Below are 13,583 nucleotides of genomic sequence, written 5' to 3' on the forward strand. Positions count from 1 at the left end.
AAACTAAAAAGTTTGGGGGCCGCAGATTTGCCCACCTGGCCCCCAAACTATGGAATCCCCTTCCCCTGTCAGTTAAGTCTAGCTGTTCCCTATTAAATTTTAGGAAGCTTCTGAAAACCCGTCTTTTCACCCAAACCGGTTAGCTTGTTTCCTCACAATCCCTGCACTCTTTCTTCTAGCACCAGGAAACGTATGGTGTCAGTGCGCTCTATAAATGTCACTTAAGATAAGATAAGTGCTACATTTTAAAGCGAAATGCATTCTTGTGTCAATTTTTGACTCAGCAGCGCATTTTGCTGTAAAAGACAAGCATAAAAACACACGTGGCGTGATCAACAGCTGCTCACGTTGTATACGTTCACGTTATTCCCAAGTGCTTGCGCTAAAATGTCCCAATGATTGGCGCGTAATGCGGCAACATGGAGTAACGGAATAATTTAGAGAAATTCATATAACAAGCATAACACGGATATATCAAAAATTACATGAATTGCACCTGATTAGCTTACAATTTGGCCCAGGATAATTTAAGACCCATTATAGGCTAGATAGTATATAGGAATCAAAAAGCAAACATTATTTGCCGTCCATAGAATATACCATGATCAGTGCAATCACATACCAGCATTTCTACTATGGCCCTGATCAATGGCGGGAATGTAAATCCCCCGCCCCCCAGCCCATGTTTGTACAGGGATCGGAATTCACAGATCAGCCAAAATCACCACAATTCCTCAATTTTCCAACGTGTCAGTTTTGGAAGGTCTAGGTAATGAAATGAATCAGGTGAAAACATGAGGTAAATCCCCAAATATGTGAATCTGTTGTGGAAAGTACAACATTCTAAATGTAATTCCTCCTTATCAAGAGGAAAACTCCTAACTGGATGCATTTAGTCCATCTCGCAGTACCTTTATGGATACTGAGAACACTAATTACATCTCCCAAACATGTCCACTTTTAATCAAGGCCCATGACTTGATTAAAATAGTAGCTAACAACATCATGCTTGCCTAACAACTCATGCCATCTGGATTCTAGAGCTTGATGCTGGCGCCAAGCAGCACGCTCAAAATTAGATTGCTCCACAGCATAAATGTTACACTGTTAAATAAAAACTTGCCCAAGCAATATATGTGATAAATTGTTCATGGTATCTAACCGGATTCTGCCCCTACCACTCCACCCACGATCTTCAGATCAGCTTCTTCTAGTAATGTCTGGAGTCCTGTTTATTACCAATGCACAGATAGCTGATGTTCTTGCTTACCATCCTCTCCAATAATCAACAGCGCTCATTCATCAGGGAGGAAGAGGCTAAAACTAAGAGGCGTGGACCTACATGGACCCACTTCAAGATGGCTGGAAATCATCCTGGTTTTTACACCTCCTCTCTTGAGGTGTCATCAAGGAATCATCAGTAACTACAAGATGGGATACCACAAGATAACCAGTCGAACCCTATAGGTCCTCTGAGAAAAGGAGAACTGTTGGGGATTAGGAATGTCACACCCGGTTCCTGCGGTTATTCCCCAGGTCCATATGGAGTTTCACCCAGATGTTTGAGATGCTCTCAGTTGCGGAAGTGTCTGGGTCAAAAGTAGCAGACTGATGGTTGTTCAGTGGGACTGGTAATTCGGATGGGGCTGGTACCTTATGCTTCCATCCACGTCAGAACTACAGATACCCTTGTAATGGGGTTCTCAGTCCAGTTTACACTTGTGATTATGAATGCAACAGGATCATTCATCCAAACCTGGGCACACTTTTCATTGTTCTAAATAGTGAAATTTCCCCTCGAATAAAACGTTCAGACCAATTTTGTATCAGCATGCCTCTTGTTAAATTCAGTGCAGTGGACCAGAGAATATTTTGGTAGCACCTTGGTGCAGTTTAGAGCAGTGGGCCCATAAAATGCCATATACAAGGGGCAATGTAGCTAAAGTACTAAAATACATTGTTTGGAGAGCATAAAGTGCTTAAGTGGAGTAAACCTGCACTGAGACGCTATTTTTCACGATAGTATATTTTGTTATAGTGTGCTATGTTCCTCCATTTTTCACAAGGGTCATAGCGGTTTTGCATTAGCAAAACAGAACAGTTGCTTGAAGAAATGAAGGAGCTGTCAGGTGCATCTACCGTTCCTAAGGCCCCCTGTCTTGATACCCCCCAGTGTGAAGCTCTGGCCAAATTCTTTGTTGAAAAGATTGAGAAAATCTATGACACCTTCAATTCTCCTCCTGCTGTGTCCTCTCACCCCGTCTCTACTTTAGGTACTCCCTCACCTAGTACCCCTTCTTGCTCCACTTCCGTGCCTCCGCAACTCTTTGCTTGGGATCCCATCTCTCCTCCACTTTTAAAAAAGTATCTACAGGACATACAATCTGGGTCCCCCCTTGATCCTTTGCCTCCCCAAATCCTGAGCTCTCTGGATCCAGCCCTACTTCTGATTATTCTCAAGGTTTTGAATGCCTCCCTCACTGAAGCCAGCATTCCCAACGATTGGAAACACGCTATGGTGGTTCCTTTATTAAAAAAGGCCAACTTAGATCCTAATAATCCATCTAATTTTCGACCTATCTCTTTACTTTCATGTTTTTCTAAAATCTTGGAGAAACACGTTAATTCTTTGCTTAGTTCTTATGTGGAAACTTCTAACCTTCTTCATGGCTCTCAATCCGGGTTCAGGGCTGGTTTCTCGACCGAAACCACTCTCCTTGGTGTGTCAGAATCCATCAGGCAAAGGGTGGACAACGGGGAGACCGTGGCACTCATTTTACTGGATCTGAGTGCCGCATTTGACACCGTCTCCCATTCCATCTTATTGTCTACCCTGAGAGAAGTGGGTGTCGATGGCTCCGCCCTGGCCTGGATCTCTAACTTTCTGTCTAACCGCACGTTTCAAGTTTTTTCCTCTACTTCTGTCTCTTCTACTTTTCCTTCCAATCACGGTGTCCCCCAAGGTTCTATTCTTAGTCCCCTGTTTTTTAATTTATATGTGAGACCTCTTGCTTTTTTGGCGGAACAGGCAGGTCTCTCTATTTACTCCTATGCTGATGACACTCAAGTCATCTACTCTCTTTCTACTAATAAGCACCTCCCCTCTTCCTCCCTTCAAGCTGGTCTTAAACAGATTTCGGCATGGATGTTGGAGCACAAATTAAAACTAAACGGGGAAAAAACTGAACTTCTCCTGTTTGGCCATGACATTCCACTCTGGGGCCCACAACATTGGCCGCCGGAGATGGGCCCTCTTCCCACCCCAACCTCTTCTGCTCGTAATCTTGGAGTCCTCCTGGACAATCAACTGTCCTTCAGGCAGCACGTCGTGAAAGTTTCCGCCACCTGTACCACCATCATCAGGTGGCTCAGGAAAATCTCGTGGATGCTGCCTGCTGACACCCTGAGAACTGTAGTCCAGGCTCTTGTCATCTCACGCCTGGACTATGGTAACATCTTACTTCTGGGTGCCTGTAAGGAGGTAACGAAGAAGTACCAGGTAGTACAAAATATGGCTGTTCGTCTTATTTGTAACCTACCCGCCAGATCCTCAGCCTCGTCCCATATGCGTAAACTACACTGGCTGAGGATCGAGAGCAGGGTCAAATTTAAGGCACTTTGTTTTATGCATAAAATAATGTCCGGAAAAGCTCCTCGCTACCTATCTGTTCTGGTGCAGCATTATCTCCCACCGCGTACACTTAGGTCCTCCACCCAGAACAAGTTCCGGATACCGCGCATCAAGAGAGCAAAAATGGGAGGGCGCTCCTTTTCCTTCCTGGCTCCCTCTCTTTGGAACTCTTTACCCCCCCCTCTGCGCTCCGAAAAGTGCTTCCTTACCTTCCGTAAGGGAATTAAGACCTGGCTTTTCGATATGTAAGACGGCTGACTAGACTCTCCCCCATTTTTGTATACTGTTTTATACTCCCAGCGCCGGGAAACCTACGGGTAGCTGTGCGCTTAAGAAATGTAATAATAAATAAATAAAAATAAATAAATGCGACCACCAGTTACAGCAGCCACAAAATGTCACTTACCAGTGCAATAAGGCACTGCCTGTGTAGCATGGTGAAAGTGCTACCATGATGTTTGTGTGTTTGTTTGTGTGTGTACTAGAACTCCTAGGTTTCTTACAAGTGCCGTCCATACCTACATTAGTTCATAGGTATTTTTGGTCCCTCAAAGGTATGTTTTGTGCATGAAGCAGTCTTCCAACTGAGTTTAGTTTTCATGTCACTAAAAATGGAATGCGAGTTACAAGTTTGTCGAAGTACAAAGGTATGCAGGGTAAATTAGGTTGTAGAGGAAATTAAAAGAGACATCTTTGCCAAATTTGCTTACAGTTAGCTGATGAGAAGACGCGCTTTCAAATCACGCCCCCAAGAACTTTTGCAAAAGCATTAATTATGGATCGAGAAGTGCACATACTTCTGACATTTCAAATGTGTCAAACACAGAAAAGGTGATGGGAGGATGATTGCAATAATTCTAACTTATTGGCAACTGCTCAGGGTAGCATTCCAACCCATCGTTCATTGGCCCACTAAGCCACCTCAGATTAGTCCCAGCAAAATGCAAATCAGTCTTGATCCTGCTCCATTAGGAACAGTCCATCCTGAACTGCAAAGCCAGGTCCTGTCTGAACCGGTACACAGGCTAAACAAGACCGGTTTCACCCTGGGAGGGGCTCTTCAGTCGGTTGTAGCTCGGTTCCAATGCCACAGTGCACAAAGGACCCTCGTCTAGGCATTCCTTGGTCCACTTAGAGCCTTATAAGAAACACACAAAAGGTGATGGGAGGAATGGTTGCAATAAGTATAACCACTGGCAATCGCACGATGTGACATTCCAATGTATCGTTCTTTTGCCCCACATGCCACCTCTAATAAGACCCAGTCAAATGCAAATCAGTGTGGATCCTGCTCCAATGGGAACAGCCCAGCCCAAACTGCCAAGCCAGGTCCTTTCTGCACCGGCGGGTTGGAAAGCAACCCGAGCGATTGCCAGTGTTTAGCTATATTTCAAAGATCTTTAGTGTGTTGGATGTACCACTCCAAGTGGCCATGGGTATGCCCAGAAGTGGGTGCCTTGCTCACTATGCCACTGGAACCAAATTCCCCCTCCCTGACGTCACCTACCCAGCCGGACCTTGGGCAGATTTTCCCCTCATCTCTACTTCCTGTTTTCCTCCTACCACTTTACCCCATCCCCTTACCCTTCCTGCTCCATTCACCTAGTCCCCTATGTTCTTTAAATGCTTTTCTTAATACTTATGTAATTTTTAACTGATGTAATTTGCAACATTATTGTCCCTCATGTAAGTGCACTGATTCCATCGGGTCTAGCCAGCGCTATATAATAACTCATTAAAAACCTGTTCCCTTTAGGACTCTTTCTCCCTTTGTCTACCTTCCCAACTCCTAACTCCTATCCATCCACTCTCCTCTGAATCTCTCACCTTGCCTGCTAGTCTGCCTAGCCCCCTGTCCTTTGTGCCCTGTGACTAGGCACTCCTTCTCCCCTTGTTGGGGAAAGATCCAATATTTATACTCTGGAGGCTCAGCGTACCCGCTGAGAGAGTCCACTGCGCCTAGGGAGCCACTCACAGCTGAGGTATGGTATGGCACCCTTTGCCAAAGCACCCCCTCTTCCCTTTTTGGGGAAGGATCCTGAATGTAGGGCTTGGAGTCTCGGAGACCCCTCTGAGAGAGTCCACTGCGTAAAGGGAGCCTCCCGCAACAGAGATAGGGAAGTGATACCACTTCCACTGGGATCACAGCTTACTGGACTTTGGACGTTGGTTTGACTCATCTACCGGTTCGTGTCCCCGTCGCCCTTCCCCTCCTCTTTCCATGCGATGTCCTCCACCCTCAACCTCCTCTTTCCCGCCTTCTTTACCTGTCTACTTCCCCAGCTCCTTCCCCCTTGCCTGCTTTTCCCCTTACGTATTTGTGCTTATTGTTTATCTTGGCCTTACAAGTAACTATGTTGCCATGCTCTAATATCTGTGTAACCTTTGTAACAATGTAACCTGTAACTATGATCTGTGGCTCATGTAAAGCGTACTGATACCTCCGGGTCTAGCCAGCGCTATATAAAACCTTTAAAAATAAATAAATAAATAAATACCGAAGAACCCCAATCAGCGTGCAACCAGCCTTGGGTTTCATGTGTTCTGATCCAGAGAGGACCTTGCCTGGCTGTTCGGGCTAGACTGTTCCTATTGGAGCAGGGTCTATCCGAGATGGCATGCTGGTAAAATAAACAATAGGTTGGAATGCTACCCTGAACAATTGCCAGTGATTAGACTTATTGCAAGCAGCCTCATATCACATTTGTTGTTTTCATATATGTGTGACTGAGAGGAGCCGGGATTTGAAGCCCTGATGCTGAGTTGCATGGTACTGAGTACAACTACATGTGATTTTACCGTTCCAGCCTGTAAAACCACACCAGTACTGTACAACTGTGAGTAAAACTCCATGGAATGGGGAATTACTGTCTTTTTCCAGTCATAAAACCACATGAAATCCCCTATTCCTTGCAGGTTTAAACCATACATTTACCTCTTGTTCTGAGTAAGTGATAAATGCATACGGGTTTAGTGAGTAGGTTGAAGGTAAGGGAGAGAGGTGGAGGATTAATGGCGGGAATGGAATTTTTTCCAGTTAAAAAAAAGATGAATGTGACTCAGTTGAGTGGGATGCTGCTGAAATTGTAGCAACGGACTGCCGTGGAACCGAATGCCAGGTACTAGAAGCAGGTTGGTCCGGCAGGAGCTTTGGGACTTAGGAGGTTTGGTAATTTACATTTTTGTAAGTTTCAATGCAGAATGGGACTTAATCATTTTTTTGGAGGTGCTGGGAGCCTTTACCATGCCGAAGCTGAAACTCAATCTGACGCAGTGGAACTGCTGGTCAGACACTTTTCCCACCGGTCTCCCTGAAGCTCTAGATCTCTTGCGGAAATGTTTTTCACAGTTTCCAAACCTTCTTCTGGTGCCCAAGTTACCATAGGAGTACACTTCTATGCTCCCCAAGACCTCAGTGGATGGAACTCCACTCTCAGGGGTATCCAGCAGTAGCCAACACAAAAGTCCAGTTTAGGTCTATTTGCCAATGGTCAGCTGGGTAATTCCAGTGAAAGGCCTTGTTGTCTTCCTGTAGCCACAGACAGAGTCAGCTAACTAATCCTTGAAGTCCATATCTTTGTCCTCGGTACCTGAGAGATTGGGTCCAGCCCTCTCAGGTCACAGATTTTCTGCCGCTCCTGTGAGTGTTCTGAGGAGATGCCTTGGGGTGACACATATATGCTTGGCAGTAGCTAGTGGGTGGGGATGACTCCAAGGCAACACCTAACAAATGGGGTAAAAGTTCCCAGATGCAACCCTAACCACTTTTTCAGTAGTTCCAGTTTGCCCTACCACAAACAATCTCACAGTGCCTCCCACTCTTCAAAATTGAAGATGGAGAACCCTTCTCCCATTGTGTAGAGCCTGCATGCCCACCCAGAGGTGGGGTTAAGGGAATGAGCAGTTCCTTTCTCTGTGTTCACTTAAAGCTTGTTCTGGGGGTTGTCTTCCTCCCACTGGGTTGGGTGCCAGCCTTGCCACGGGGAAAAAAGCTGGCGTCTTTCCAAGTGCCATCTAATATTTACCTTTGACATAGACAGCCTCTTTGAAGCAAATTAAGTTGCTGGGCCCACCCGAACTAGTCTTTCTGAAAGGGTAAACACCTCTCCATACACATTTTCTCGCATCTGTGTGAATTTATGGGAAAAACGAAAATTGAGAAACCACATTGCAGGAAATCAAATCATGGAAAATCAATTTTTAGAAATGGCATTTTGAAAGACATACAAAAAAAATCAAAGGAATTTAAAAAAAAATAACTAATTAAAAAAATTAAAAATTAGGTTAACCTTTCTTGGACTTTAGAAACAGTATGGGGTGTTTGGGTTCAGAGATGGGGGATCTTTAGGGTGATTAGTGGTTTTTAGGGATCAGGAATATTTGGAGTTTTGGTATAAAAAGGGGTTTTAGCGTTTAGCGATGGATGGAGTGTAGGGGTTGTGAGAGTTTTTATGAATGAATGAATGAATTCCGATTTGTAGAGCGCACATAGCTGCCCTGAGGCGTCCAAGCGCTAAGCATACCGTCTGAGGTTTGGGTTAGAGGAATGGGTGGAATTTGAGGGCGATGATGGGTTATTAAGGTTCATGGATGAATGTTGTTTGTGTGTGTGAGGTGTTTTTAGGGTTCAGGGATAAGTGGAGTGTAAGGGTGTTGAGGGATTTTAGGGCTAATAGATGGGCGGAGTTCAGGGCAGATGAGAGTTTTTTAAAGTTCCATTATGGGTATAGGTTAGCGGTGGTGAAGAGATTTTAGCTTTCAGGATGGAGTGGAGTTAGGGTAATGAGGGGCTTTAAGTTGGGGACGGATAGAGTATATATGTAGAAATAGTTTCTTAGGGTTCAGGATGTGAAGGGTTTAGGGTGATGATAGTTTCTTGGTGGTGTTCAAGGTGATGAGGGCTTTTCTAGGGTTCAGGGATAGGTGGAGATTGGGTGTGGGGAGATGTTTTAAGGGGTATGGGCTGGGTAGGGTTTTGCATAGAAAGAGGTTTTTAGGTTGCAGGATTGGGCGGAGATAGGGGGAGCGAGGGATTTTGTGGTTCGGGGACCCTTCCCATTTGCGAATTGTTTACCACCCTCTTGAAGCGGTTGGTAAACTGCGAGTGTTTTGTGACTGCAAATGCGGTCGCAAAACATTCTTACATAGGGTTTAGAGTCGGTATTAGGAAGGGATGCCCTTGAAATGCCCCTTCCACATAGCGAGTCGTTAACCCTATTTTGCGAGTCGCTATTACATTAGCGACTCGCAAAATAGGGTTGGTACATTGTGCTACTGTTTTTTGCTGATGCAAAAACAACAATTGATGGACAGAATGCCGAACAATGTCATACATTCACCCCGGTAAGGAGATCTGGGCCTAAATCCATCGTTTTTTTGCACTCCACTCCACCCCAGTTCAGACATGTCGCAAAATGCCCCTCCGTGACTGCAAAAAAGGGTCATACATCTGGCCCTTCATCTGTTATACCTTCACATCAAACAAAGACCATAATGTACCAGGGGATTTTCCTCATGCTGTTTCAACAGAGATATGCTTAGATCTACAAGGGCCTTAGTTACTGGCAAAGCTGTTGTGATCACCTGCTCCCCAACTCAAGGTGGGCCTAAGTCTGCTCGGCAAATAACCATGAAATGTAAATTGGTATAAAAAGCAGTGTTCAACATGAAACGACTTATTTCGTCTTTCTCGTTTCTACCGATTATTATTAAATTTGAGCAGTGGTAATAATTAAATTCCTCCAAGCCCTTAAAGAGACAATGCAAACTCTGGAATGCAAATTGCAGTTTTATCAAGAAGAAGTGTCCCCATTTAGTAAGGTGGGCAGGTTATGTGCAGTTGCAAGGGAGTAGCTGGAAACAGAGAATACAGAGGTGTGCTGGCCTAGGCCTGCAGGCCAACAGTAGGAGATTCACCTACAGACCTGCTTCCACAGGAAGCTGAAAGGAATTATGATTACTCAGTAGCTGCATGATAGAAAAATATGCTATGCAACTTACTTTTCCCCACTTCTCCCAGCCTGTCAAATGTCCAGATTTGCGAAATGAGCCTATCTATCTCTCCAGGTCATAAACTGACTGGTCTAAAGAGCAAATACGATTTAGAGGAGAGGCGATGTGTTGCATGTAGACTATATAAACAGATTAAATGAGATGCAACTTTTATTATCTAGCGGGGACTGAAAAGCAAGAGTCATAAGTTAGTAGGCTGGTTAAAACAACCAATAGAGAAATAAACCACTGGGGAAGGCATATGATCAAATATAGATACTTCCAGCTTGTGCTTGCTGGCGCACACCAAACATGAGTTTGCTGTGTTGTTTAGTGCCAAAGAGATCTGCTTACAAATGTTTCAGAGCACTTTAGGACACCAAACACATGGGTAAACAGAACAAAAGGTGGAGTCAGAAAATGCAGTAAGTTTCAGCTAAAGTGCATCTGCGAATACAGATTGTTGTAAACATGCGACCTCTTGAAGGCACCTGAGCCCTGTGTGTGATGCAAAGACATTCTTCAATGGCACCACCACACAAATCACAAACTGATGCTGGCAAAGAGATTCAATGAGAGATACTCACATAAGCAAATTTTGTCTCTCAGAGGAGGTAAGATGTCATCCACATCAGTGTGGGCTTGGCGGGATGCACTCACACTGCAACCAGTTGCAGCTAAAAACACCCCCACACTCACCCACCGCCATGGACAGGAAAAAATAAAATTCATCTCAGTTTATATGCCTTGGCAGAATTTCAATGTTGCACCCTGAAAGAGCTCCTGTGCAAGTAGCATGTACCCTCAGCTGCTTTGGACTGTCTGTTCATTTGTAACACAAAAGGCAAAATCTGTACCTTTGCACATGTCATGGAAATATTTTGATTAAAAATCTGCTCATAAGAAGTTAATTCTTCAATATTATAGTGTGAAAGAGCAAGTCACAGAGATTTTGCATCAAGAGCAGCAACCAACACATGGCGCGAGAACAGCCGAAATGTAAATGCTCGGAGTCTGACAGTCTGCTGCCCATGGGCTACCTACCCTTTTCGTGCTGTTGTTTATGAGACAGCTTGAGACTGAGGCTGTGATTGCACTGCCATGATGATGGACTCAAAAGATATACACACTCGTACTCAGCCTTAATTTGAGCTGGTGGATTCTGGTGCTCGGCATCGGAAATTAATTGTCAACACTGACACTTATAGCAGTCCAACACATGGCGGCACTGTTTGTCTAACAGTCGTTTAATAATTTAATATACCTAACATTAATTAACACCTGATAGCCATGCCATTCTTTTAGCTTTGGGTTGCATTAAATAGTCTGAATTGTCAATTTTGCGAGTGTGAAGTTACTAATTGTATTGGTACCCTTTATTGGCGTGCTGGCAGGGGCAATGGATGATGCAAACTGCAATGGCCTCCTGACGCATCTCTAGCACTTATAATTTTTACAGATTAAGCATTGGCGTCCCCTCCAGCAACTGTTTAGTCTGTCTTCAGGTTTTACGGGAAGATGTGATGGGACTGAGCAAGCACACTTACAAGAAGCTCCTGGCACATCTCCAGCGCAATCACAACATGACTTGGTGTCGCAGACTTATCTTTAGTCCATGCTCTGCAAGTTTGCAAGTGTAAGTGAGGCATAGGCTAGTGAGCACGAAAGTTAGCAAAACAAGCAATGGTAATGCATTGATTCAGCCTATGTAATAAAGAGCTGTTTTCATCAATCATCGCCCTGGAGAAGAAAAGAGTTCCCTGACAGATAACACAGGAGTAGAGAAAATGTGGCACAGTGGCCAGAGCTGCTGACTCGAGAGCTGAGGATCCCATTTCGAGTCTCAACAGCACCGTGTAACATCCTGTGATTCTATGCAAATTATGTAATCTCTCGTGGTGATAAATTGTTACATAAATATGTTGCAAGAGTGAAAGGCAAAACTTTCTGGAAATATAGTTCCACCAAAGCGGATTTTAACAGTATTTTGGCTCCAGAAAACTGATAAGAGATGCAGACAAGGAACAAGCATTGGTAAATTCAGGGAAATATGCTACAGCCGATAGAAACGGAGGAAAGGTAAAGGGCACGCTCAGGAACCAATGAGAAGCCAGGAAAGAGAGAAGGCGGGATGTAAGTCCCTTTTAAGTTTATATTGAAAACAATAGGTTCTCAAAAACAGCGCAAGCATTGTGCAGGAAAAACCTAAAAGTGGTAAAAATCCAGAAGCAAAAATATTTTTAAACGATTATTATGGCAGGCTTTTCCCAATCGCTTAAAGAGGGGACTGCCATAAAAGGTGATATCCTGAGAAAGAGCCCACTTCGCCCATGCCTTAAAACTCCTCTGCTGCCAAGTACAATTACAGTCTCACCTCTGAGATTCTCCTTCCCTTCGCTGGATCTTAATTGTATCTGGGGCAGTGAGTTTAGATACTAGTTTAGTTACAAGCCTCACTAAAATTGCCTTCTGGATTTTCCATGAAATTAACATCATTTTTCTAACATGGGCTTTTTAATAGTTCTGACTATTTCTGAAAATATATCATTAGGCTGGTGATCTGAACCTCCTTCAGTCTGTCCTTTATTTCCCCATCAGTCCACTTGTTTTTACATTGTTTGGAGTTAATTATTTTCAACATACAATTAATATACATTCGCATTACTCCAGTCTCTCGTGTCAATTATCCAAAGTGTAAGAAGGCAAAGAAGACATACTTTTTCTAAAAGGAAGTCCCCCCCCCCCCTTCAGAATAGTGTGAGCAAAGGAATTTCCCCAATCAGTAAATTTTGTCAAACGTAGATACTTACTGTTTGAGTGTTTACCTGCAGGTCATCCATGTGTTGCAAGCAATCGTCAGACTCTGCATGTTCTCTGTAGGCCAGCAGCTCCTCATCCACCATATCCCTTTCTGACATCATGAGCATGTTCATCTGCTCGCGCTGGCGCAGTCTGTGGGCCACAGCCTCCTTGCCCAAGCCAGAACATTTTGTGCCTCCTGCAAGCTGTACTGAAGGCACCCCGAGGTACATATCCTTTGGGTTCCACTTCAATCCTGGTTGGGCTGGCAAGCCATGGTATCCCACACCTGTGGGTATGCGCTGCGCAGGGTCCCTGGTGAAGGTCCGCATCTCATCTGAAGGAGAAGCTAGCTCAGTCATTAGCTGTTTGGATCCAGAGCTCTGCTTTCGGGCACTTGGATGCTCCAGACTTAGGGCTTGAGAGAACATTTTCTCCTGCCGAGCCTGGAAATAGTCAGGGTTCAGTTTGTGTTTTTTGGGGGCCGGATAATCTTTTTGACTTTCACTGCTGTAGTAATTGGATGGCTCGGACCTCGGCCTCCTTAGTTCTGAAAACAAACAGATCAGGACAATTAGTACCTTTGAATTCTACAGAAACATTCCATGTGGCATGCTTAGACTTTTAATGTTGTAAGAAAATATTCAGCTGTGCAGCATTTTCTTGATATAACTGTGCTTACGAGTTTATTTAACTATTGCCAATATATAATAATTATTATTATTCGTTCACACGTAAAGTGCTGTCTATTACCTACCCAAGCATCCTGGTGCATGCAACCAGTCAGCAAAATGACACATATCATGGCCTAGAGATTGTAAAGCTAAGTTTTCAAAGCTTTCCTGAAAGCATAATGTTTAACAATAGAGCAAAGAGGACTAGGCAGTGCAATATTTACAGTTTATTACATCACCTGTTTAATGCTTTATTGAGGGCAAGCAGGGCTCTACAGAATCGGTGAATAACACAGTAGGTGAACACTAAGTAGCTTACTAGGCATAACCACAAGCATTCCTATCAACAGTTCTGGAGTTGAACTGCCACCCTAGGATGTAATGGCCACCCTAACATTGGCCTGCACTCCCCTTCTGTCTATGAGCCCAGGCTACACCTCACTGACGGCGCCCAAAGTGGAAAAACCCTACTAGCCCTTGATTGGTGT

General features: G+C 44.3%; 1 protein-coding gene across 1 annotated transcript in view; it reads right to left on the minus strand.

The window, feature by feature from the left end:
- Nucleotides 1–13,583, minus strand: part of LOC147711447 (calmodulin-binding transcription activator 1-like) — a 1,194,547-nt gene that overhangs the window by 160,258 nt on the left and 1,020,706 nt on the right. Inside the window, exon 11 of the mRNA XM_086919489.1 lies at nt 12,448–12,971. Within this exon, the coding sequence (XP_086775615.1) occupies nt 12,448–12,971 (524 nt within the window). The remainder of the gene's footprint in view (nt 1–12,447; nt 12,972–13,583) is intronic.

The sequence above is a fragment of the Lissotriton vulgaris genome, chromosome 5, assembly GCF_964263255.1.
Source record: "Lissotriton vulgaris chromosome 5, aLisVul1.2, whole genome shotgun sequence".
Lineage (NCBI taxonomy): Eukaryota > Metazoa > Chordata > Amphibia > Caudata > Salamandridae > Lissotriton > Lissotriton vulgaris.